We start from the raw sequence: 27,761 nt of genomic DNA, 5'->3' as shown, positions 1-27,761 counted from the left end.
AACACAAAAAGTTTTAGTCAAATTTAATCACAGAAAAACAGCCGAGTGTCAACGTGTCTTTCACTTCACTTTATACAATGAACAGTGGTCTACAAAGTACATATAAAAATAAATAAACTTTCAAAGACAAGAGACTTTTTCTTTTTTTAAGTTTCTTGAAGGGAATTTTAGTTTAATTTGTAGCTCAGAGTGTAAGATAATGTTGGCACAGCAGGTAAAATATTTATATGTCAGCATGTGGGTGAGAAACCAAACTGCAGATCCCCACTGAGGCGTTTTTAGACATCCAAAGCATTATTAGGGAAAATTAATTCATGTAATCGTTTCCAGAGAGCACATTTTGAGATATTTCTTTCAAAAATGTGCAGCCTTTTGACCTTTTGCCACATGCAGTGGTATTTTAAATGCAGGAAAACATCTCAGCAGGGTGATAAAGTGTCTTTTTTTCCTCTCTTAGCTGACTCATGTGTGCTGCATAAAAACTGAGAACACACAGAGGAGGAAAGGCCTCATTTATGATCAAACCTCTTTCATGATCCTAATGTTAGTTTGTGGCCTTAGCAATAAAAAAATGCCTTTCAGAAAGTGCAATAAAATGCTGGAAATACACAGACAGCATTAACTGGTTCAGACTGGAATTACAAACAGGTATTTTTCTATCTGTACAGTCAAAACTAATATTAAATAACTTTGTGTTTGTTCACTTTTATGTGCTTTAGAACAAGTGGGGAAATTTAGTCTGCCCATATTTGGTTAAAAACAGATGAAAGAGGTTTGTTATGCAACTAAATGTAACGTTAAAGAGCAGTAATGCGTCACTGTGGTCTGTCTTTATAACAAATGGTCACTTCACATTCACCACCCACAGGTTTCATTCACATTTTCCCACCGACTGGTAAAGATGCATCAAAGCCTTAAAATAAATTAATCTTTTATTGCAGTTGCATCGAATCTAACTTAAATAAACTGTCCTGCCAAAATATTTAAAGCCAACTTACTACTTGTATGAATTTAAGACTTTTTACGGCCTTTATGTTGGAATTCAAGACTTTTAAAGGCCTTCATTTTAGAATTTAAGACTTTTTAAAGACCTATAAAGAGCAGACGTTGATCCTGTTGGCCAAGAGGGTTGAACACAAATTCAAAATAATTATTTCTTGACATGAGATTTTTTTTCAAAACTGACTAAATTAACTATAACTGTGCTTGTTTTTCATAAATATTCTCATTTAAAGTGATCCAGCTTCAGAAAAAGATTAATTTATTTATAGGCTTTGTATGTGTATGTCCACTGCAAAAACACAAAGTCTAAAGTATCTTTGGTCTAGTTTCTATTGTAAATATCTTAGTACACATGAAGACAAAACTAACTCAAAGTAACTTTTTAGCAAAATATAGGAGAATTTTTTAAGTCCATAATGAATTAAAATTGATAAAAAAGTTCTACTGGCAGATTATTTCTCTAATAACAGGAAAAATGTTTTGTTAGTGAAAATCAATAAATTTTCAGGAATTATTTACTCAAAACAAGCTCCTATTTCTTGGTGAAAGTTTACTTCAAAGTTAGTTAAACTTGTTTCTAGTGTACTAAAACATTCGCTCTAGAAAGTTCACCTGAAATATGCGGTAAGATGTTGTGTTTGGTTGTGTTTTTGAAGCGTAACGTCACATAAAGACCAGCAGCAGAAGCATGAGGCTCTGAGGTGTAATCCGTTTCCCTCACTGTGTCAGCAGACAGGCTGTGGTTTGACACATCCTCCTTAGAAACCACCCTGCAAAATCACAACAAAGTATTTCAGGTCGAGTTTCTAGTGCAAATATCTTCATACACTGGAAATACAACAAAACAAACTTACAAGCAGTTTTCAGCAAGATACAGGAGTTTGTTTTAAGTCAATAATTTCTTAATATGGAGCGATCTACATTAAAATCTGTATCAGTCCCGTTATTGAAGAAACAAATCTAGACTAGATATTATGTCTATTAGGGCAGATCTATTCATTCTAATTCTATGCATTACAATTTTTTTTTTACATTATATTTATTAGAATTATTAATTGCACTTTCTGAACCATTTGGAAGGTTTGTTACAGTTTATTTTTACGTTTGACCAAAGTCGTCAACTTATAGTTTTGGTCAGTTTCGGTTTCTTTGTCGTTTATTTTACGTTGGTTTTTATCCCAGTTGATTGATGAATGCAAGCAGGCCAGAAACCACTCCAAAAGCAGGAAGCATACAACAGCACAGGGAATTCTGGGTAATATAACCAAAATAAATCCAGTCTAATGCTGGTGGGAGAAATGACTTGTGGTCTTTTACCAAAGACAAAAACAGAAAACCTACAGCTGCTAAAATCTGATGCCACTCAATCTTTGTGTAGCAAGAAGGAGGAAGTTATACTGGGTGTTTTCTTCAGAGGTTTTTGCGTTGTTTCCTTCGGTAGTTCCTGTTGCAGCGCCCCCACAGGTGAGGAGGGGAACAAACCAAACAACAGGGTTTGGTTTGTTTGACACAGTCCACCGTGAAATCAAACCACAGCAGCTGAAAATATAACAATCACCCAGATTATCAGGTGTGAAAAACGTTGCAAGTCAATTCAGTCCTGCTTTTCTGTATCAATCGATACTAAACGACCCATATCTGTATCAATATCTGAAGTGGAAAAAAATGTATCTTTGAATTATTGATTAGATCAAGCCCCGGTATTTTGCTGAAAAGCTACTTGTAAGTCAGTTTTGTCTTACTTGAAGTTTACTCAGACATCTGCGTTAGAAACTAGAGCAGAAATACTTGGTCATATTTTGTGTTTTAGCAGTGAAGGAGGAAGAACGGTCCGTAGTTTACGCCGTCAGCTTCAGGACACGGCGCAGTTTTTATCTTTCTCCTTTGCGCCCTGAGCTCGTCTCCGCCGGATGCTGCCTCTCAGGCCGCGGTCTCTCTGCTCCTCCAGAACTTCCTCGGCCCGCCCGGCCGGGCTGTTGTCGGGCTGCCGAAGCTGCGGCGGCAGAGGGATCCGCTGCCCCAGAAAGAAGCCTTCCTCCTCGGACTCGGAGGAGGAGGAGCAGGTGGAGCAGCAGTCCTCGTGTTTGTAGGGTCCCTGCTGGAGGCTCAGGGAGGGGATGCTGCAGGAGCTGCGTGCGTCTCTCCGGCTCTCGGCCCTCAAGTCCAGAGTGTCGAGTCGGGGTCTGTCGGACCGGCGCCGCTCCAAACCCGGAGGGAGGACGGGGTCCGAGGACGTACGGGAGCGGCCCCAACCGCGCTTCAGGTGATGACGATGATACGAGGAGCCGTCTAAACGTGAAAAAGGGGAGATTAAATCAGCCTGTAATTAATTAATCGCTTGATAAATTAAAACAAGCTCAATAGTTTCAACTTGAACTATTTATCGTTTTCTTTCTCTCTTTCTACCAAAAACTGTATGATAAAAGTCTTCAGCCTGGTGATTTGGTCTCATCCAGTCCTGTTTGTTTCAAGGACAATTTTGTTTACAGAAACTACATAATTCATTTTGTTTGTTTATTTATTTTGGATATTTAATTTCTTTTTAGTTTCAATGTCAAATATTCGTTAGAGTTTAAAGTTTATTAACATTTGTATTCTTGCATTATTAAGCCATTAAATGCTCCCAAAACAACAATATTAGGATTTAATGCTATAACCGGGCTAAAATTAATCAAAACCTGCTAGAGATGGAGGAAAAATAATAGATTCTATAATCACATTTCCTAATCCTGGGAATTATGCATCAATTAAAAATGCTTAAAAATTAATTTCAGTTTGATTGAGTTTTTGTAAAAAGATACTTTGAGAATAAATAATAAAAATGCATTTAGCACCTAAAAACGGACTCTGTTCATGTTTCCTCCGCCATCTTTAATTCTGTATCAATGGCAACGTAAGGATGACCAGCGGCGCCCTCTGCTGGATGGCAGCCAAACCACAACACTGAAGGTTATCAGTTAATCGATTGGAACACATTTTAATCTAATAAATCATTTATCAACAATTAATATTAAAAAATTTTTTAAAAAGACATATTTTGTTGTTTTTGTAGCAAAAACATGAATGTAACTCTTTGTGTCTTAATCCCAATAAAAGCCCTGAAGTTGTAATTTGACCAAATATGAAAAGTTAAAAGTTATTTTTAGCAAACCAGAGGTACATCTCAGGGATTCTGCTTACCCAGTAGATCCATCTGTGGTGGGATGCCTCTCTGAAGATGCAACCTGCTTCCAAAACCCCCCACCTCACCATCGTCATCCTCGGTCTGCTTGGTTTCCACGGTGACTTGAAGCCTCTCTTCCTCCTCATCCTGTTCCTCCTCCTCCTCGTCGTCTTCCTCCACAGAGTAGCTGCTGCTGATCGGCTCCCTGAAGCTGACTCTGGCTTGGCCGCTGCGTGTCAGCGGAGGAGGCGACTCGGGGGGCTGGTCCTTCCGATGGGACCGGGACAGACGGGACGGGGACAGAGGGGGCGAGTCCCGCGGCATCAGGTCCCGGGACTTAACGGGCAGAGGAGGCGGGAGGACGGGGGAGCTGTCTGATGACGGAGGCGGCGTGTCTGAGGAGAAAAGAGGCAATAATCAGAGAACAGACCAACAAGAACAGGAAATGACTGAGATCAATGATAAATATTGTCAATTTGAGGGCATTTTCAAAACTACAATATTATGAAAATGAACGATAATTAATCAGTTATTATCACTACTAATAATAAATAATTATACCAATTATATAATTATTATTATGGTCATATAGTAATAATGTTATACTAGTGTGACTAATATTTAAATATTTGCATTGTGTCTAAAAATTACAGCTTTTCAATAATGTTAAAGGAAAGTATCTTTTATTATGCGATTAATTGATTTATTGCTGATTCTGACGTTGTTATTAGAGAACAAACTAAAGGAAAGACGTTGCATACATTTTTTTAAAAAAGGAAGTCATTCAGTCTTTTAAGCCGCTCTAATTCATAGAATTGTTTTAATTTCAGAGGCATTTTAAGTATCAGCCGCCAGTTTGCGGTCATGCTACATTGTCTCAATTAGAGTCTAGGTTGGACTTTGGCTAGGCCACTCCAAAGCTGGAGGTGGATTTGAGCCAGACTTTCTAAACCTGAAGGTTCAGTCTGATCCTGGGAGGAGGACAAATCCTTCCTCAGTCTCCCACTGGGTTTCTGTTACCTTGCATTGCCTGATTTGTCTTTTCCACCCAGTTCCTGCAGTCTTTGTTGGTGGAGGTTCCTCTTGAATTACGACCAGTTACTCCAGTATTTCCATTCAGCTCCTCCTGCAACTGGACACCAGTGGCTGGCGGTTTGACGCTGCTGTCCCCTGGCAGCAGACTGTAATGTGGAACGTCGCTGGGCCAGCCGTTTCCCAGGTGAATGTGAGGCAGAGGCGAGTAGGAGCCTCTTGGATGAGGATGGCTGGTGTGTGATGGAACCCCATTCTGAACTGGAGCGCTGCAGTGAAGCCCTGAAGGAAGCAAATCACATAAATATTTAACAAATAGCTCATTTTCTCACACTTTTATACCTAATCAGCCATTTTCACCTCTATTCTCCACTGCAGTGTGAATGCAGTCCTGTGCAGGAGAGTGTTTGACCCCCTCTAGTGGCTGCAGAGGGGAACTGCAGTGCATCCTCTCCGGCTTCCCCCACTGCCTGCCGTGATGGGGAGACCTGCTCTGCAGCGCCGAGTCACAGGAGTCCGAGTTGTCGGGGTCGTCGCCCAGGGAGCAGGACCTGGAGCAGAAGATGAGGCCCCCGCGTGGGAGGAAGGGCCGGCCGAGCAGAGGCAGCCGACAGCGGGCGCAGCAGAAACACGACTCCACCGCGTGCCAGTGCTGACCCTCGTACGTCATCTGGCCTTGATCGATACCTGAGGAGAGACTTTCAGGTCACTACCTGCTGCATTGATAAGTATTTTCTTTAAAAATTAAAGATAATCAGTTTTGTTAGGCATTAGAGGAGGCTAGGGTTGGAATGATTAATCGTAATTAATCATGATTAATCAATTTTGAAAAAAATCAACAAATTTAGCAATCAATTTTTAATTGGAAAAAATGAAAACAATAATAATAATAATGATGATACAGATCTTTGGGCAATTAAATAACTTAGAAACAACATAATATGTAGGAGAAAACATAAAATACAGAAACCCTTCAGCTTAAAATATTACATTTTCTGAAAAACAACAAGCTTAGGGTAGTAATAAGGTTAAACCTTTACATTTATTACATTTAATTACCTTTTTGGATCAATAATATTTTTGATGACGCTTTAAATATGACGGGATGCATAAGCTGACATGAGGATGTCAATAAACATAACACCTGTCATAAACAAAGGAGTCTACATGAATTTATATAACTGTTTGGTAAATAATGACACTTAAATGCAAAGTACCAACTTTGCATTAAAGTGTCATTTACTGAACAGTCATAGATATTCACAAAGATGCCTTCATGTTCATGACAGGTGTTATACGTTTATGACAGTGTCATAAAGTGCTACTGTATTTTTGCATTGAACTGAGCAGAACTGCACTGCACCTATTGACTCTCCGCAGGTGTCGCAGTATTCTGCATACAGAGATTCGTAGCAGGAGCAGCAGTACGGTCGGCTCTCCCTCATGATGTAGCGCTGACCGCCCAGCGCCGCCTCACACTCAAAGCAGCAGAAGTGCTTCATGTGCCAGTACCTTCCTTCTGCCTCCGTACACTCGTCTGCTAGAATGATCTGGAATAAAGGGTTGGGACAGGTACGTAAACAAACAAACACTGACAGTTTGGGTAAACAGAAACAGGAAGTGGATTGCAACCCAGTGCCCTCCACTTGAGCTTAGCCTACAGAACCGCTGTGGGTCAGATCCTTTATCAAACTAATCTCTTAAATCACAGCGAGCGGCCAGGCGAAAGAGACTAACAGATAAACCTTTAGATAGATTTAATGAATGAACAGAGATTAGGTTAGTGAATTATGATTACGATCAAATGGATGTTAGGCTCAAACACGTTTCGCCCCAGGAAAATTCAAGCTGTTCTCAAGCATTTTTAAGGTTTTCAAACTTTTCCAGGACTTTGAAGATATAAAATGCAACACGATTCAAGTTTATTACTGTTATTATAGAAACTTTATTTGATCATATTTTGAATGTATTGATGCTTATTGATATTCTCACGGAAGGAAACCATTTCAGTCAGTTTTTCTTATTGACTGAAATTTATCATGACAACCACAAATTTCTCTGGAGCTAAAACGATTAATTGTGATTAATTAATTGTTGAGACAATAAATTAATGTTGTATAAAACAGTTAGCTTAAGCTTAAGCAGTTAAATGAGAAATCTGTGGAATCTGCAATATTTTTTCCCGATTTATAGGAAAAAATCAATTAATCGATTGCTAAAATGATCGTCTGTCGCAGCCGTAATCGTGTGAAGAAACATTTCTTGATGTGTGATAAAGGATAAACGGCCACCTCATCGCAGGCCTGGCAGCGGGGCTTCAGCCTCTCGGCGTGGTGCCGGCCGCAGTAGATCTGCCCGTCCTGGAAGAAGTAGATCAGGTCGACCAGCAGCTCGCTGCAGGACGAGCACTGGAAACACTGGGGATGCCAGCAGCTGCCGTGACCTGCCCGGCTGGCAAACACAGCTATGTCTCCGCCACAGATCTGTCTGCCACACTGGAAAAACAGATGAGGTTGGGTCGGGTGTGGTGCAGAGGGAAGGAAGTGAGGTGGTGCATCCTTTAGCAAATGGAGAGGACTCCGTAATTTGCTTCTGCAGCTCTGTGATCACTAACTGTGTGAGGCTGCAGCCTCCAAGCGTTACCTGCACATACACGCACCTACGCTTAGCGTCAGCCTACAGCGCTCTGATACGTTTTAATAAGCTTTCACATCTGTGCATTAATGCTGGAGAAGGAAAATCTTCGCTTTGTATAGCTCTGGCTATGAAATGTGGTCATGATATAAATGTTGTGCACCTGCTGGCAGATGGCTCCGGTCATGGTAACAGGGAAAGGTCTGACGATGCCTCTGCCCAAGTTATCTCGTTTTCTCTGCTGGCTGAAAGAACGAAGTTCTTTCTTCTCCTCGTCATTCAAAGAGTTGCAGTACTGAGGCTGCGAGGAAACAGAGAGTACTGGTAGAAATGTACAGATTTATGAGACACTTTTTGTCAGAATGCAGCAGCTTTACAGACTCAGTGATCAGCGACACTTTTAAAGATTTTTAAAGGATTAATACACAGTTTGATATTTCAAAAAACTCAGATATAAAACAGAGAGAAAGAAAGGATGGATGGAAAACAATTGACGGATGGGTGTAATTTTTATATTTTCCACTCGTCTTCCAACCAGAAAAGTGTTTTTTCAGTCTTTTTTCTAAATTCAGATTCAGTTTTGAAGCTGCTTCTGCAACTCTGTGTGTTCCAGAGCTGAACAGGTGAGTCTCTGACCAGGTGAGTCTCTCTGCCTGTACTGGAGCCTGTAGTCATGTTACCTCGCTGTCGTGAGCCGGAAGCTGGTGCAGCAGCTGTTTGATTCTGTATCTCTCCCCCAAACTGTTCACGTAAGGCACCCTGTCTTCTGGCAAGCAGCTGAAATACTGGTACACCTGAATCAGGAGACATGTTTGTTCACAGAAAGGCAGAAATGAAAGACTAAAGGCAGCAATTTACCCACTTACAAAGCAGTTTATTATATTACTGCTTATCAAATCATTTGGGTCTGTGTACGAACACGTCCAGGTGGAGGAGAGCATCTGAGTTTAATTTATATCCCGTCTCTGACCTGTTCAGGCTTGAGCCCAGGTGGGACCCAAGCGTATTCCTCGGAGGCGCATCCCGAGTCGTCGTCGGAGATGGAGTGCCTCTGGAAGTCCGACACCAACTTAGTCATCATCTTTTCCAGCTGCCCTGGCACCGACCGCACCGCATGCTCCTCCCGCACACACTTGCAGTGCACACAGATCTTCCTGTGGAGACGGAGACGGTCTTAAAACTGATTTACAACCAAAGCAGAAACCTGATCAGATGTTTCATTAACGTCAAATGTTGCTTCAAGTACTGAAATGCAAGAAGCAAAGTTTTTGACGCTTGACAAATCTTTTATTTATGAGTTATCCAGTTACTTTCTTCTTTGCAGAAACAAAAAGAGAAATAAAACTGTATTTCTGCTACACAGAGTTTTGCTGGGAGATAATTTGTCCCCAGAAATTATTGCAATAAACAATAATATTGTGGTTTTGAATCAGTTCTCAAGTAATATAACAATAATGAACACATTCTCAAAGATCAATAAATCTTAATTTATAAGAAACATTAAACACAAGATATTTTAAATGTCAAAAATAAATAAGCAAAACAACTAAAATGAACTTTTTCTGTGGAAATAACTGAACTTCTTTTCATTTATCATATGTTAAATTGATTTATTGGTTCCACGTCTTGAATTTTATGGAGTAGACAAATATAAAATTACATTAAAATGTTTGCCTGCATAAATATTTATCCCGTGTCAATCTTTATTAGAATCTTTATTAGAATTAAAACTTTTTTTAAGTTACGACCGCTAATAGTTTCACAAATAAGCTGACAAATCTGAAAGGCTGCAGAAAGGCAACCCCAAAGTATCACACAGCCGCCACCGTGTTTCACAGCTGATGCGTTCTGTTCAGAGTGTCATTTTAGTTTCTCATCACACAAAGTGTTTTGTGTCGGCCAAATAGTTACATTTTATTCTCATTGGACTGGGTTGTTTTATTTCTATAGTGCATTTTTAAGAATAAAATAATTCATAAAGTTTCACATGACGAGAAGAAAAATAAAACGAGCCAAAAAATAAATAATTAAAATGCAACGTCAAGGTAAGAGAAAATGATCACCGGTTGAAACACTTAATGATTTTCCACTTGTTAATTGAAGGAGAATTTTTGTGGCCTTGATTCAAAGGAACTCCGTGTTTAAGCATGTCTGCAGTTTTCTGGAAGTTTGTTCCAGGTTAGGGGCACATGAATGAGTTCCTCTAGATCTTGTTGGGACATCAGTCCTTTAATCCTGGAAAAATTCTACAGGTGATAGAAGGCTGACTTTGTAACGGTCTTTATGTGGCTGTGAAGGTTCAGGTCTAAGTCTTGGGCTTTTGCTTGGCCTTATATGAGGATTCTTCTTGACACTCTCTAATAAAAGCAACAACAAATCAGATAAACCTGTGCTGCACTTGTCTGCATCTTTTATTGAATTATTTATTTCAGAACCGGTCCCAATAAAATGTAAAGTTGGTAGTTGATCAACACTAAAATGTCAGTGAATAAAAATATCTTAACAAGGCATTGCATTTGCTCAAACTGGAACAAATTAACCCTCTTAAAGATTAAGCTTTACTTCCAGTTGCTAAAACAGAGCCAAACAAAGAAACTCTGTAAGTAATAACAGTTTCTCATCGCAGTCATATGTCACTCCCTCTGCTTTCAACCGTGTAATTTACGAAGGCACCAAGCAGGAGACGTTACGTCACAAACCCAGCTCAAGCATTTTTTCATGCTGACTAACTAAGACCTCCTGCTGTCAGTTTGAACGCAAGTAAGCAAATCTCACAAGAACACAACATCCAGATAATTCACAGGAACCTCTGTTGAGTTCACGCCCTCCTCAGCCAGACATCTTGCAGCCTCTGCATCAGGACCAGCACATCTGTGACAAGCAAGCAGCAAAACCAGGTCACCGACATAAACCCGCCTGTCAATCCGGGACAGTTCTAATCTCCCTCTCCCTCGTATTGCAACCATCTTGCCCTCATGCTGCATCGCGTTCAATCTGGAGGAGGGTGTTACTGCGTGCTTGTGTGTGGGACCGGTGGAGTCAGAATGAAGCGCCCGGGGCTGGAGGCGATGCGTGGGTGTGACACTGTGTCCATACGCAGCTTTTACTTTACGTTTCTGTTGTGATTGCGTAACAGCTTGCCAGCTGGTACTTGTGGCTCAAGTTCATACAGCACAAAGCTGCTTTATGTGAGCACCCATCCCCCAAGGAGCCAAAAAGATGGTGACCCAAACACAAGACCACTGGTCAACTGCAGATTACCACTCCTCTAATCAATGGATTTATTTACAGTGATCTCTTTTTGACATGCCAGTGACTCCTGCTGCGGGAACTAAATGCTAAAAAGTTTAGAAGGCTCTAATCAGAGGTATTAATATGGGACAGAATTAATCGATCATTGAGTTAATCTAAATTTGATTGATCTTATCGACTAAGGATAACTTGATAAGTGGTCATGTTCCTAAAAATCAACATCGACGATCAACCACCTGTCCAAAACACGAGGCTACATTTTTCATATGCTGAAAAATAATTTAAAAAATATTATTTTATATAAAATCTAACAAAATGTTAACCTCTTAGGCTGCTTTAAAAAATAAAATATATGAAAACAGAGAATGTTAAAACGTTGCTTCGTAAAGTGAATTAACTCATAACAGCCTCAAAATCATCATGTTTTTTCCCATCATGTCAAATTTTCTTTGTTTTGTTTTTCTGCTCTAACAGCTTTAATTTTTGGTTGATTAACTTGATGCTGCTACTAATATAAAACTTAAATATTAAACTTATTTTTCAAAACGAACCACATAAAGAACGTCTTGAACTCCATGCCCAGTGGCGCCCTCTTCTGTGTGGAGTCCAACCTATAACACTAAAAGCAGGTCTAAGCGGCCGTCATCAGTTAATCGCTTCATTTTAATCTAATAAACCATTAATCAATAATTAATTGAAAAGCTGTTATTTTTATATAGACAAAGTTTTCCTGTTTGGGATCACAACCCTGAATTGGTAAAGCCAATTCAGTTGAGTTGGCTACATGGTGCTTAGCTACCAGTTAAAGATCTGACATTATGGGACGTGGTGGTAAATCAGCCAGTTACACCAGTAGCATTGCTGAACACTGTAAGCAAAGACGAGGCAGGTGGCACCATCACCTGGATCCAACAGAACCAGAGAAGAGTCCGAAACTATAAAGGTATCAACGTCAAACATTATTATAACACCAACTGTCCCTTTGTTATAAATATCAACCTGTTAATTTCAGTCATCCTAATTAACCTTCAGCAGGTAAAGCTTAATCAGATTTAATGCCAGACAATAAAAAACACTATGTCTTTTTAAAACGTAAATATTTAGTGGATGTAATATTTAGCACTGCAGGACAGAACTTGAGCTTCACCAATCAATTGTTCAAATCCTGGAATCGGCCAATTTTACCTTTGACCAGCAATATTTTTTCCTATTTGTTAAATTGCTTCAAAAGTAAAAACTTCCACCATTTTCAGTCCATAAAAGCACCAACCATCAGGTCCCTCTGTACAAATGAGATCAGACTCTCAATTGGGGCTTATCTGGTTAAATAAACAAAGAATAAAAAATAATCAAGCACACAAATAAATAAAAATAACACCCATTTTCCTCAGTTCAGAAAAGTAATAGGTAACAGCTGGTGAAATAAATCTTAATATCTTAATTCCTTCATTTTGTTGAATACACAACAACTGCATCTTTAGTAAAAAACTAAATTGGCAGGTCGGGTACTTATATTGGCCAGGAAAAGCCTGATTAGTTTGTCTCTAATGTTAGCAGAACACTCCACTTGGTCATCATGTTTACCAAATTTTGTGAGATAATAAAGTAACTTGGGATTAGAAACATCACAAACACATAGTTAAGACATAAATGAGCTTTTATCTTCAAACGACCGTCGCCTCAATAGGTAATTACTGTTGAAGCATCCAGTCTAAGTTTGTTACCTTGTGTGACAATCATGACCAGTTAGTCCCATCCAGCGTGTTGCTGCCGTCCATCCTGACTTCTCCTGATCAGCTGACTCTTAAAGCTCTCTCTACCGTCCAGTTTCTGCGTCCTGTCTGTGAGAGGAGGACGCGCTACGGCAGCTCCTGTCCAAGTGGGATCTTCTCTGAGTGAGCGTCTCTTTTCAATGTCCACTCCAACCCTCCCACCCTCCTCTGTCTCGTGTGGGAGAGCAAACAAATGGCTCTGACTCACCAGGTACAACCACCCATGCCACCCAAAACCCAAACACATCTCAACTTTTTACGAGCAGCAGCAATTTTACTGACCGATTCAAAACTGGGAAAGCTCAAGTAATCGGCTGAGGTTTCTACATATTTAGAGTAAGTCTTGAAATGTTCAGTCGCGTTAGAAAATAATAAGAGTGAAGTCACTGTTTTTCCTTTTGTGACTAAACTGCTGCAGCTGATTCACAACAGATGGACGACTGCAGCTTCAGTGCCGTTATTAATCATACAAATAAGAGCTGCAGATTTTGAGCCTGTGAGCAACGCCGTTCTGTTCGGCATCTGTCGCGTTATGAGATCAAGATGGCCAAACATGACGACAACATATCTCTGGAGAAATATTAAACGGCCCCTGGAAAGTCACGACAAATCTCTGACATCCACTCAGTGAGGATTAAAAACCACAGAGATAATGTCCGCTTTCATTTTAGGCAAAACATGCAATAGAGCTTTGAAGCGGTTTTTTTTTTTTTTTTTTTACTTGTATGAGCACAATTTAAACAGATTGTCAACAAAAAAGAAGTAATTTGAACCAATTGTCTGATGCTACACTGCAAAAACACAAAATCTTATGAAATAAGAAATGTAAATAAAAAAACATGAATAAAATGGCTTATTATGTCTCTGTAAAAAAAAATCACCTTTTAAAAATTATTAATCATCAGAATGGAAATTAAGGAGCTAATTTTAATTCATATAATTAATATAATGCTTCTTGAGACACTTACAAGTAACTAAATATAAGAGCCTGTTTTAACAAACAAAAAACAAAAAGGCAACAGAAATCAGTCATAAGACTCCTGTTCTGTCAGCGGCACCTGAAAGAACCATTCAGTCAAAGTAAAACAACCACTGAATAAGAGATGTGACCGAAACACCAAATCTTCAGAGCTACAATAAGCATAAATAAGTTTGTAGTCGTGATATAATAATATTGACTGAAATTGACTAAATCCACTGGCAGATTATTTGACTTAAAACAGGAAAAATATCTCATTAAAGTGAGTTCATTTGCTAGTGGAATTTATGTTTTTTAATCAATAGCAAGGAAATATTTACTTAAAACAAGCTCCTATATCTTGCTGACAAGTTACTTTTAAGTCAGTTTTGTTATGTTAAGATATTTGCAGTAGAAACTGATGAGTTTATGTTTTTGCAGTGTAGTTATCCTCAATATTTCAGTCAGTAAACAGTGATAAAAATCTATCTGAACATCCAGCGTAGCAGCTACATAATAATCATCTAAAACTGAGACAAACTGCAGGGGGACGACAGTAAATGCGCCTCAGATCTGGATCCCAACAGATGGGCTTTGCCCCTTTAACTCCCCGCCACTAATAAGGAACGGACTAATTGCCACATGGCGACTGAAACTAATAGCTCCTGCTGACTTTGATCACTTTTGAACCATGGTGGGGGACCTGTGGGTCAGCGGTAACTCAATTCACTTTCCGCCGGGCAGCGGAAGCACCATCTGCCCCCCACCTCAGATCAGGACGTGTCTGGAAAAGCCCGGGATGAAGATGGATCGCTTCCCGCTCAGCCAGCGCCAGCAGCTGAGCCTGTGGTCTGCCGGAGGATCTTCTCCGCCAGCGAAGGTGTGACTCTCAATTGATTATTAAGGAGGATGAAATTAGAAGCAGACTCTGAGGTCCTAAAAACTGGCCCCCATCAATCTCAATCACTTAATAACGTTCATGTGGCTCATTCTGCTGGATCCGACGTGGCTAAGCGGGACATTCGTCTCTGTCGTTTAACCTGAAATTATTTTCTAATCTGTCTGTAATGCATCATGAAACAACATCAACTGAAAGTGCATTATGTTAACCATGGAGGTGGAATATAACTGTATTAAACTGTTTTATAATGTAAAATTATATGTATATATATTTATCTCTCTTTTTTTGTTTATCACTTTCTTTGGCTTTTACTGAAGAAGCTCTAAAAAATTATTTTAAAATTTACTATTTGTACCAATTTATGACAGACTAATTTATTAAAATGTTGTTAAATTACATTATTTTATATATAATTTAATGTATCTTACCAGAACATTTCTAAAGCAGAAGGACAATTTTACTCACTTTTACAACTGTGAATTTTCTATCCAGCTCCTAAAGCTCAATAGTTTTTGAAACTCCCCTTTCACCCTGAATATTGCAACTACAAGTATTTTTTTTTACTCTGCAACAGATTTGCAGATCTAGAAGATAAATGTTTGAGATGAACACACTCAAGCTCAGACAGGATTTTTCTGTATTTACCTCCGTTTATTTTACGGGGTTTCAGCAACTCAAATCTTAATTTCTTAAAAGAAATTTTAAGAATTTCTTTAAGATGCACAGACAAAATGCAAATAAACAGACGAGCTAATGGCCAAGATGAACACGCAATAAATTTGAACTTAGTCATGACGGAAGTAAAAAAGCTAATAAGCTAGCTAACTAGTTAGCGAGGTTAGCAGCTAGTTAGCAGTAGCCACAACTGCCTCAAGTCTATGTGCAACTCAGTGAAATAATCCTATTCAGATCTGCGATTTACGTTTTAAAGGTCAAACAAGATTTTAAAAAAAAGAATTTAAGGACGTACTTTAAACAAGTTTAAGACTTTTTTAGAATGTGTGAAAACTGGATTTCCTCATAAGTTCACTCTAGTTACTGATTATTGACTTCTAAAACTTGCTGGTTGTCCTGGGTTTTATTTAGGGGTGTCAGATTAAAAGTGGTTCACACAAAGTATTTACATAAACAAATAATGAATGTTCTTTTATGTCAGAATTAAGAACTAACTAGTGTTTGGTCAATGACATAAAATCCAAGCTAAATGAATTAATGTTCTTGAGAAATTTTCGGGTGCATCAATACTTTTGTGAAAGACTCCAAATATACCATGATGTTCAGAGAGCGGCAGAGACTGAAAAACAGTCAGAGGGCGGTAAACATGGCGGCTTCCACAGCCTGATCTGGCTAATCTGAGTGACAGGATCAGATTGCCCACAGACCCAACCAGCTGGTTATACATTAAAGGAGCAGGAAAAAAGTCTGAGGGAAAACAACCAAACTTCACATATGGCATAATAGTCACAGGCCTGGAGTGACTAACAGCTAAATAACAACAATAAAGTACAAAGGTCTTCAGCCATTGATGTTTTCTGTTGCTTGAAGTCACAAGTTTGAGAAGTTTTAAAGTCTTTTTTACTTGTCTTTAGATTTCTTTTGGTATTTGTAACCAGAAAAATGTTTTTCTTGCTAAGCATCTGGATTCTGACCGATGAGTTAATTAATAAAAGGCCATAAAAACTAACCAGCAAGATGTGAACAGACAGAAAACTTTGCAAAAAACATGCTTCAATCTGGGCGATGCACCTTTGTCTCAGAGTGTTTTTTCAATCGTTTTATCGTTTCCCATATTGCTGTTATGTGGTTTGTAGACCTTTTTAGTGCTGACACATTCAATTTAGTCTTTCAATTTCCATTTTTTTCAAACAGTGCATAATATTGAATTACAGGGCAATGCAAGGCCTGCAGAGAAAACAAGTTGGGAAAAAAAGTGCAACAAAAACCTAAAGTTTTACAATTTATCAGGAGTGCACAGTTAAAACTTATGTAAAATATTCACAATGAAAAAACAAAAAGTTCCTCCAATTAAAAAAAAAACAGAGTTAATCCTCTGAGGCCAAAGTTTCAAATCTTTCGAACCTTGAAATTTTCTGATTAATCTCCAAATTTCGCATTTTTGTCAAGCAAATTTTTAACTTTTCAAAACTCTTAAGTGTTTTCTAAAAAGAGTTTTGAGATTAATCTCAAAATGTTAGTTTTCTGGCAAAAATTTACTTTTCCTTTTCTTTTTAATCCATCTGTATGAGCATTATATTACTTATGTTTAAATTTGTACAGATCTGATCTATTGACTGTTTTTATAATTGAATGGCAAAAAGTAATTAATCTTAACAGAATTTGAACCACAACTAAACCACTTTGAGAGTTTTGGGCTGAACATATTTACAGACAAAGTTTTGTCTTTTTAATTTTTTTTGTACATTTTGGATTACTGATCTTAATATGCTTTTTTTCAGCAAATTGCCTTATTTTCTTGAGTCTCTTGACTCCAGTTAATGATTAATCGATATTAGTTGATTTCTGCAGCCGATTAATCGCAGTGACAACATTTGGAGCAGGTTTTACCTCCAGCCGTGGACGCGGAAGCCGGGACACTGATCTCCGCAGCGCATGCAGGGCTGGCCTCTGTCTGGGTCCTCTTCTTCCTGCTTCAAACACAACATGAAGTCGCTTTAGTTCACATCGCTCTTCCTGATCGGAGCTCTGCTTTTCCAGGAAATCGACAGGCAGCACCAGCACAGGCGGCGCTTTGCATGATGTGATCAGAAAAACAGCCAGAAGCCGAGAACAGACGGATTTATTACATTTTCGCTTTTGTCAGGGGTTTAGCATTAGTTTTCTGCCAAACAATTAACATAATAAATGAGGTAGATGAATGGCTTTATTACATTCACCACACACTTTTCCCACAGTAAGATTCAAACAGTTTTCGAACTTTTCCAGCACCAGACTTTCAATCAACTAAGAAAAATGTTTCTCTGTCTTTTACTATTACAAGAAAGTGCTAAAAATGTATTTTAATAGTATTCTTAATTATACAGCAGGGACAATGTGAACTAAAATATAATAAAATGTTATATTTTGAAATGCCTTTCACTCACAGTACACACCTGACAAAAAAACACTAATTTAGCAACAACAAATTTAGCAAATAGAAATAATTTAAATAATTCCAACTAACTAAAAATATGAGAAGTTTGAGCTGATTTAACTTCAGGTACTGATTAGTTTTTTATTTTATATATCTACTTTCATCTGCAAGAAACGTTTTGTAAAGTTAGCCTTATAATCAAACGTTAGATTGCACTTGATCACAAAACTAAGCAGTCTGAATATCGAGCACTTTCAAGGATTTTATCCTTGAAATCAAGCACTTCCTGAAGTGAATTTCAAGAATTATAACCACCAAGACAAACCCTGAGCATTTAAACTCAGATTATATCAGTAGATCAAACCTCCAGGCTGAACTGTGCGCTGAATTAAAACAGACAAAATTGCTGAGCTTTGATACTAAAACTGCTTTGCTTCCATTCCTGCAGAAACGTGTGTGTGTGTGTTGTGTGTGTGTGTGTGTGTGTGTGTGTGTGTGTGTGTGTGTGTGTGTGTGTGTGTGTGTGTGTGTGTATCCAGCATGCATTTTGCAGATCCAGGCCTCTCTTTACAGATGTGAGGAAGGAAGCAGACACAGGATGAGAGCTGCACCCTTTCCCTCTCCATGCAACTCTGTCGCTCTGCTCTTTTTTCTTCTCTCTTCAGTAAACCAAACTCTGCCACATCGTTCCTCTTATTTCAGCTAACACTTTACTTTTCACAGAGAATAGATACAAACAAACTTTGCATAAGACTGACATGAGAACCAGAGAACCAAACAGTTGTTTCTAGCTGAGATCTAAATGCGCAAACAAGCTGCAGGAATCAAAGCAATAAACTGAAGTACCTGTGCATACCTGCTCACCTGCCTTATTTCTAACCACCAACCCTAAAACAGGATTCATGTTAAGCTTGTTTTGCCAAGCTGAGATTTTTACGACTGCTTTTGAGAACTGCAGCCCATTAACAGTGGAGACGGCTCTATTTTCGCAGACATTTGAAGGTTGTTGGTGAAAACCGACCTGTGTTTTTTTTTTAATTTAACCTGAGTAAATATATCTGGCTGTAAACTAAAAGATAACCATCTAAAATGTAGGAAAAATCCAAAACATGCTGAGAATAATCTAATTATACACAGATTTACAAATACACTTTGAGTGTTTTTGCATATTGTCAAGTTAAAACCACAAACTTCAAAGTTTTTTAACTGGATTTTATGTATGGATTCTGCCCCCTTTACTTTGATACCCTGAGATAAAATCAAATGCAGACAGTTGCCTTAAGGAGGAATCACACGGCTCCACATTCCTGCCTAAAACCCCTGAGGAGATTATTGAGCAATCTCAACCGTTCATTTATAGATGGAGAGAGAGCGCATTGCTTTTATTGGAACATTTGTGTTTTTTGACAGTTGCTGCAAAGCAATCGCTGCTTTGCTAAGTTTCCAATAACAGGAAAAAAGTTGCTAAATTTGTCAGTAGTCACTTTAAAAAAAAAAATAAAAAAAAACTCTGTAGAGCAAAGGTGTTCAAATTCTAAAAGTACTTGGACTGCTTTTTGGGGCCTCCAGACCACAAATTACATAAATCAGGACAAAACTACAATTTTCAAATCAAAATCTAGTTATAAAAATCTGAGTTGCAACACAAAGTGATAATCTTTTCCACGCTTGCTGCTTTTCTTCTATTTTATGGTAAATAGGACAATATCTACTCATTAACTTATACTCTAAACTACACTTTATTGCACCCAAATCGGCTTTTATCAATCAAGTTTATTTGTGCAGCACAAATCAGAAAACAGCCTGGTCAAAGTGCTCTGCATCATGAAAACATAGAAACATCATAGACGCAGTCAACAAATGTGAAGCCAGTGACCTCAGTGTCTCTTGGCCCCGCCCACTTTAGTGAAAATTTTAATAAGCTCCTGTGAACTGTTAAACTTTTTTTTTTCTAATTATCTAATTTACAATAAAATACTAGCTATTGTGGTTGCCAGAATTTTACCATTAAATACAATAAAATTGCCAGAATTTTACCATATACATACAGGTTTGACTGTATTTATACAGTAGAATTCAGGCGTCATCTGACGGTATAACATAAATTACAGACTTTTTTTTTAACCAGTGTGGTTTTTGGCAGGAATGTGCTTCCCATACAGTCACCTTATCTTTGTATGAATCCAGCTGCTCTGTGAAGGCCTTAGAGGTTCATTAGAGAACATGTCCAGTTTCATAAAAGCTGGTTTTATGGCCTACATGCAAAGAGGCACTAAGCGTGAAGTAAAAATAACTCCACTCATGGCCCTGAAGCAAACATGGTGGTGGCAGCGTCATGCTGTGGGTGATTTTCTTCAGTACAGAAACTTGTGACTTCCTTCCAATCTGGCTAACCCTCAGCCATTTGCCAGAAAAGCCTGGATGAAATTGTATTTTATAAAATAAAATCTCAATAAAAGGCATTGCAGGTGAGTTATAATGTTTAAAATACAGATGATTTCTTTGTGACTGGGTCCTTCTACTTTTTGTTTCCTCAAAAAAAGTTCCTGAGTTGTTACTCTGACAGGCTGACTGAGCCTTGGAGGCACATGCTTCAAAAAAAGAAAAGAAAACTTCTGTACACTGGTGTACATCTGCATACCTCCAGATTAAGAAAGAATTTAGCTGCAGGATAACATCACTATTGGAAACTTTAGTCGACTTGAAAAACGTTTACTTCAGAACCCACAGGGGAGAAAATGAAATGATACTTCTTGATCTCAGTACGTTTAGTTTATGTGGCTCTGAACACATCCAGCAAAACCTAACGGGGGTAGAGAAAAAAACTTTTCAAAAACATTTAAACTGAAATATGTCGCCTCTGCAAAGGCCTGGAGCGCAAAGGAAAATATAGTAAATGTGCAATTAATAAAATATGTATCTCAATCTTATTTTCTGTACTAAATAATCACAAAAATACTGTAGCACACATATAAAGAATTATTATAAAAATTATTTTGCCTAGTTGCCCTCTTGTTTCGACTTACACAGTGCTGAAAATGCAGGTTAATCCACAGTAAATATCAAACAAGAAACATCTCTACCCAATGTCATTCTTTTATACTTCTACACCATATTGTCATATTATGGATGACTTTTAAAGAACAAATAATAGCACATTTCCAGTAGATATTGTCATTCTTTGCATCATGATGTGGGGATCTTTAAAGTCAGAGTCATCTTCCAGCTACACAACCCTAGTTACAGTTAGAGCAACAATGGATTGGTTTAGATGTATTAGGAAGGTCTAGTCAAAGCCCAGGTCTAAAACCAAATAGAAAGCTACAATAAGACCTGAAACATGATATTCAATCTCCATCTAGTCTTACTGATCTTTAGCCAAGAAAGGGTAAAAATGTCGCCCAGTAATGTTGTAAAAGTATTACAAAGTGTAAACAAAGGGGTGACAAACACAAATGCATGCCACACTTTAGATATTTGTAATTGTTAAACAATTTGTGCTGTAAATTTGAATGAAGATGAACTATAATCCTCAAACAGATTGATATCAGGAAGAGAAAAGAGTTGAGATTGTAGGATGAATGCTCACACGTTTCAGACAAATAGTAATTAAGAATAAAGCTTTGGGTTCAGCGGTGACATAATGAAGGAGCAAGAGATTAGAACGTGAGAAAAGAGTTTTATCTCTACACAAACATGGATTAAATAAGTCTGGATTAAACTGAAAGAGTGGGGGTTTGCAAAAAAACAAACAGTAATTTGTGATGAGTGTTTTTTCTGTTTGGGTTAGAACACACTTGTTATATGTACAACAACCTTAAAACAATAAGAAAGCAGCCACTTTAAGTGTGTTTGTATTGACAAAGCGCGTGGAGGGGGCTTCCTGTTCTGCTTTTTAGCTTTCCATGGAGGATACGGTGTCAAGTCTTTGTCTGCAGGCTCAGGTTTTTCTTTTGTGCTGTAAACAGGAGTGGCAACAGGAAGTTTCCTCCAAACAAAATGAAGGCTAGGTAAATAATATGTTCATTAATCAAGTCCAAGTCAACTCCACCAGCAGCCCACTGTGTACGTTTTATGTTTAAAAAAATATAACATCTGACAGGAAATTTGAAAATAAGATTAGTGAGTGAAATCCTGAAAAAGTAATCAGCCAATATATGTAATGTTGGTCATATTTAAAATTACTTAAAATGAACAATGATGAGTAAGCAAATTTGCATTTAAGTAAAAATTTAAAGTATTTGTTATTATACAGCGCTTTTCCAAATCCTACTGTTTTCTCTTGGTGCGTTATTTTGATTTGCTAGCTGTGATTGATTATTGATGCAAGTGAATGTAGTATTAGCAAGCAATGATCAGATTGGATGAAAAAGGCCTCTCTGTGATTGGCTGCCCATGTGGTTCAATTATATAAACTTTGTCAAGTTGCAGGTAAACATACAAAATCAAGTAAGCACCAAAAGAACGCCATCCAGTTAAAAAATATGATGTGACTTCTAGCACGTAGAGAACAACATGCAGGCACAGAGACATTGACTTCCACATGTTGGAAGCCACATATTTTTGAGCTGGATGGCGTTCCATAAGTGCTTACATCAGTCACGCTCAGGTTGGTGGCACAAATGTGATGCAGAAAGTTGCTGATGCGACGTGCTAACATCCATGCTCGCTAGCATTCTGCCTCATCTAGCATGTGGCTCTGGTAATGTTAACCTCACGCCTTTTGGACGGCAGGTAAACAATCAGGATTGTAGTCCCCTCCATTGCTTCTCAAACTTCAGAAAAATAAACTGTCCATTGTTTTTTGTCCTTTGTGACTTCACACTTCATTTGATGACCTGAAGATAGGTAGCGACAGGCAGTGGTTACAGAGTTGCAGTGATTTAAAAAAAAAAAGAAGAAAAAAAAACACCTGTCCTGAGATCATTAAAATGACACCATTCACACAACAATTTCACCAAAGATCCTCTTTGCTATCAAGATGGGTGCCATATGTAAAAAGCCCATTTAAAGTAATAAACGCTGCTTAACTCGGCTTTGGGGCAAGTAAAGTCTGGCAGCCCAAAAAGCCTAAATGTATACATAATACACTGGGGGAAACCTTGAACTTGCGTCAGTGTGGGAGTCTGAGGTTTGATCACATCAAGGTTATGCTGAGCTCCATCATGCTGCCAAGTAACGGAGTAACCAAGTGAAAGACAAACTGAAAACCGGCCAGCTTTGTTTGTCTTACATCAACATGCCAACGCTCTGGCTAAACCCGGGACTACGTCTCATAATATTGGGACAACAGATAAATATTACATAATAATGATGTCATTTGGTCCATGCTAACAGTATGGTTCTCCTCAAATCAGCAAAAGCTGTGATAAGTAGGTTCTTATTTACTGAAAAAGAACTTAGATTGTCAAAGCTGTGATTGTGGATGGATTAAAAATTAACAGGACAGGTCAGAGGTCAGAGGCCTTTGCTGCCTTGGCATGTTGAGTAGATGGTCGTCTCTTCACGGGGTAGGATCAGACAGCCTGCTGGTTTCTCTGCAGCACAATGCAGCTCAGTGATGTTATGGTTTATATTCTTTCCTTCCTGCTTTCTGACCCACCGAGGTCAACTCAACCCAAAACAGACTGGATGCGTCGTCTTCCTCCAGCCTCACTCTTAGGACTAAACACAAATCAGGCCTCTAACGTTACAGCTAAACACAAAACAGAGGGTTCCTGCAATGGAAGGCTTTGTTCCCATAAAACCTTCAAGTGCAGCTGTTGTCTGCATTTGCAGAAACCTTTGTTAGTAATCATTGTGTTTGTTAAACAGAAAGAGAGCAACAAATAGACCCTGACGCCAAGAATATTCCATCTAGTTTAAAGGGGCAGTACTATTGAAAATCTACTTTTTTGAGATTTAAATTATGTTATAATCTTATCCCTTCATAAAAAATAACACCTAGAGTTTTGCCTCGATTCTTTCATACACATTTGAAAAAGCCCTTTAATCTCCACGGCAACCATTTAGCAGTGCAAAATGACTTGGTGGACCAAGCTCCGCCTTCTAGGCTCAGCTCCTCCTCAGAGTTGCACCTTACAAGCTTCTGCCTTACAGAGTGGCCCTCCCCTACAACTTCCCTGGCTATTCAGCTCCTTCAAACTAGCCAGCAGCAATTAGCAAAGAGATAGCAGAGCTGCACATCTGCTGACCTCATTATTCGAGCTACTTCTGGCAAAAATGTTGTGATAACTTCCTGAAGGCGGAGTTTCAGAAACAGCAGGAGTTTTTAAAGGGACAGAGTCCCAATTTCAAGGTGCTACATTACAAAATCTGATTTCTTATAAGTTATATTAGATATGTATATCATTATTATAACAACTTAAGTTAACATAGTTACTTGATTCCGCAATTAAATGTTACTATGTGGCTAGAAAATAGATAATACTGCCACTTTAAAGTTTATACTGCAGTCTAATAAATATAAGATTGCACTGTAACCTGGTGTATATCTAAAACTGACTTTCAAGAACATAAATATTGTGATTACATTAAAAGATGACAAAATGCAAGCTGACGTATTCCTCGATTAATAATTAAAGTGATGTTTAATATATATATATATATTTATTGGTTCTAGTCACAATTTAAAATTATTATTTTGGTTATTTCTTTACCTAATGTAAGTTTCATGCCCAGTACATTGTGCCTATTTAATAAGGAAAATTTGGTTTTGGGACTCAAATAATTGTTCAGGGAAATAATCTGTCATTATGGTTAATGCTATTTATCTATCTATTATAAATAGACAGGCACAAACAGGGATCACAATCACAACAAATGGAAAGAGAGTAGCATAAAATCTTGAACAACAAACAGAAAAAGAAAAAAAAAAGCTTTGAGCTTTGACTTTCTTTCAGTCTTTCTTCATGACGTCAGTCCTCACATCTCTTTACCAAGTTGCACACAGAAACTGCACTTCAATACATCTTCAAGTTTAGTCATATTATTTTATTTTCTCATAAAAAAGTAGAGAAAATTGCTAAAATCATAACAATTCCTACAATACAGACATTGGTTGAGGTTTCTACTTCAAATTATTAAATTAAGAAAATACTTGATCCCAAAGCGAAATTAAAATGTTAACTCATAAACGTTGTCATTTGCATTCTATTGTAAATCCCAAGTCTTGGCATGAAAAGAAATGTTTCATAATAACTACGTGACAAACGCCCATCCCTAGTGTTACATGTTTATTGTTAAATAAGAACCTAAGGATTTGCTTTGAACCTGTGTGTGCAGACAGGCACGAGATCACCAAACATTTTACTTCTTCCTACTTCCGTTTGGATTTACACATTTTGTAGAATCATACAAGTATGTTTTAAGATTCAGTTAGCAGTTTAAAATGCTTATTTTCTGTTCTTTTTAGCCACACTGATTACAAAATGTAATCTATTTTTGAGAGTCATTATCAGATTAAAAGTATATTTTAAAAATACCTAAATTTAAGCAGATACTTTTCTTTATAAGAAATGTTTTGGGGTGTTTTAGTGATTGGTCTGATGCAATTCCCTAATTGTAATGTAGTGTCTAATTCACTGTAACTGGAAAGTAATGATAATTAACAGAAAGGTCAGAACGTGTCTTTAGTGAATTAACTTTATGATACAGTCTGAAAGAAATAAATATCAATCAAATCTTATTTGTTTAGCACATTTCAGAAGCAAGGCATTTCAGAGTGCTTTACATCATAACACAAAAACGCAAAGTCATGCAACATAGAATCAACAATCAAAACATGACATTAAGTCAAGTTTCATCATTAAATTAGTAATTGATTACGTTTCAAATGCAACTCTAAACAGCTCGGGTTTTTAGTTGAGATTTAAAGGAAGTCAGTGTTTCAGCTGTTTTACAGTTTTCTGGAAGTTTGTTCCAAATTTGTGGTGCATAGATCCTGAAATACATATTACACCTGAGAGGAAGGCTTCACAAAATCAAACTGACAGCACAATAATTCAGCTGATGTGCATGAAAATGTAATTATATATAGTACAAAATGTATACTTAGAAATTACATACTAGTAATCACTTTAGATTCACATTAAATATGTTTTCAAAAAGAATTTGTTACATTAGTAGTTCACTTTTGGTGAGTAATTTATGCATTGCATTGTGCATAGCCAAATGCATTTCAAATAAACAGCTGCATTTTTCTTCAATAACCTATTTCAGTTGTTTTTATGGTGAAAACACACCGAAATGTCTGCATGACAAAGTGTTTGAATATGTTCGAGTTAAAATTGCTCTACATCCCAACCTGTTTGCAGCTCAGGTAGATTTATGAGCCACTCCTGACTTCACCTGAGGCAGCATGACTCATAAAGCACGCCAAAAACCAAATAAAACATGACATCAAATGCCTGTTTTTACTTCTAAAGTGGGAAAACAAGCAGGACATTTCTCCCAAATTGAGTCCGGGGACAAAACAATAGCCAGGTGAAGCTGGGACTCAGTTCCGCTTGGATTGTTTTCTCTTCTGGACATTTTTTGTTGTTGTTTTTAAACAAACTAAATTCGCCTCGATGGATGCGGATACGAACTGAGAGTTGACTTCTTGTTAAATAAAGCGCCGCGCAGACAGTTTAAATTAAAAACTTACCGAGCGGTTGGACCGTCGCTTCTTCGAGCCGCGCAGGAACATGATGTCGGTTGGACGTTAAAAGACACTTTTAAAAGGTGGGGGGTGGGGGGAGACAAGACGGGAAAGAAAAATACTCGATAAAGTCTAAAACAGTCGGAGTCTACTGTGAACTACATGCTGCTTCCCTGTGGAATCCCCCGGACTCTTCATCCCCAGTCTTCACTGAACACTTTTGGCTTCGGATCAGATGTGAAAAGTTAGCTTGAAAACTCACCACTTCCGGGAGGACTTCAAAATAAAACGCACTCTTACAAACTGCTTCCGGATGTAGACAAAATAAAAGCAAAATTATGTTGCATAGAGGTGCTTATATAAACAAAATACATCATCTAAAATTAAATTATTTCATTAACATCAACCTCCTACATTAAATATATTACATAAACATGTTTAACACAGCAAAGCATGTCCATATTCTGGGAGGTTTGCTCTCCAAGTCTTTTTTATACATGAATTTCTCCATCAGAGGAACTTGAGGTACTCAGCCTGCAGTTGTGATTAAGTTTTAATGAAGTCCAGGTTATTTAATAAAAGCTTTCACCTCATTTGCATTGTTAATTCTGAATCCTTTCCTCTACTTCCATAGATTCTCAACAACAATTGGGCCAATGTGCTACTCAAACAAACACAGTACAATATTGTTGTTATTTAACCAATTGTTTGTACTTTAGACAGTATATTGAGATGAATAGACTTAGTGCAAACTGTAGAGAGAGTCTTCATGATGCTTGTTAACAAAGGGAAGCATGAAATGCTTTAAATTTTCCTGACCCCAACTGACCTAATCTACTTTCCTTTTGTGCCTTTTCTCTTTTCCCACAAACTCTGGGAACTTTATTGCCTAATGAGATGTAAAAATTTTATTTAGGCTGAAAAGAGGACAGTTATACCACAGTATTTTCCTCCTCTGAACTTTCTGTTTACATATTGTTAAAGTCTTTTGTATCTTCCACACCATATTCTGGACCATTATGCAGGTCATACTATGGTCAAAAATGCACAACTGCATTAAAGGTGCTCATTTAAATTGGTCTTTATGTAATATTGAATACTAAATTTTGGGTTTTCTATTAGTTTCAATCCATAATCATAAAAATGACCAGAAATGACTAAAACTATCCCACTTTGAGTAATAAATATGTATAAATGTGCATCATGTGTATTGACATTGAATTTGAAATTATTTGAACACACTTTTAAAGAATAGTCACAAAAAATTTATATTACCTAATCTTGTTCTCTGGGAATAAATGTTTCCACACCAGTT

At 37.8% G+C, this 27,761-nt stretch overlaps 1 protein-coding gene across 4 annotated transcripts; it reads right to left on the bottom strand.

Annotated features, from left to right (window-relative positions):
* Window positions 1-6: 6 nt before the first annotated feature.
* On the bottom strand, window positions 7-26,697 carry prickle3 (prickle homolog 3). Of its 4 annotated transcripts, XR_008607016.1 has the most exons (12): window positions 26,453-26,697; window positions 17,280-17,362; window positions 8,802-8,985; window positions 8,512-8,625; window positions 7,995-8,132; window positions 7,489-7,692; window positions 6,561-6,747; window positions 5,558-5,884; window positions 5,186-5,479; window positions 4,183-4,560; window positions 2,745-3,291; window positions 7-1,772 (listed from the first exon to the last, which is right to left on the bottom strand). XR_008607016.1 is itself a non-coding variant. In XM_055045833.1 (11 exons), exons 1-11 carry the CDS (start codon window positions 26,492-26,494, stop codon window positions 2,855-2,857), a joined length of 2,388 nt encoding a protein of 795 aa, XP_054901808.1. In that variant the 5' UTR covers window positions 26,495-26,697; the 3' UTR covers window positions 7-2,854. The 4 variants fall into 4 exon arrangements, 3 of the variants coding, with proteins under 3 accessions (XP_054901808.1, XP_054901809.1, XP_054901810.1); XM_055045833.1 differs by having other exon boundaries at window positions 7-3,291; XM_055045834.1 differs by having other exon boundaries at window positions 7-3,291; window positions 17,280-17,359.
* Between the last annotated feature and the right edge of the window lie 1,064 nt (window positions 26,698-27,761).

The sequence above is a fragment of the Poeciliopsis prolifica genome, unplaced genomic scaffold, assembly GCF_027474105.1.
Source record: "Poeciliopsis prolifica strain line A6 unplaced genomic scaffold, Auburn_PproV2 SCAFFOLD023, whole genome shotgun sequence".
NCBI classification, from domain to species: domain Eukaryota; kingdom Metazoa; phylum Chordata; class Actinopteri; order Cyprinodontiformes; family Poeciliidae; genus Poeciliopsis; species Poeciliopsis prolifica.
The sequence above is the reverse complement of the archived record's forward strand: the minus strand, read 5'-3'. Positions and strand labels throughout refer to the sequence as shown.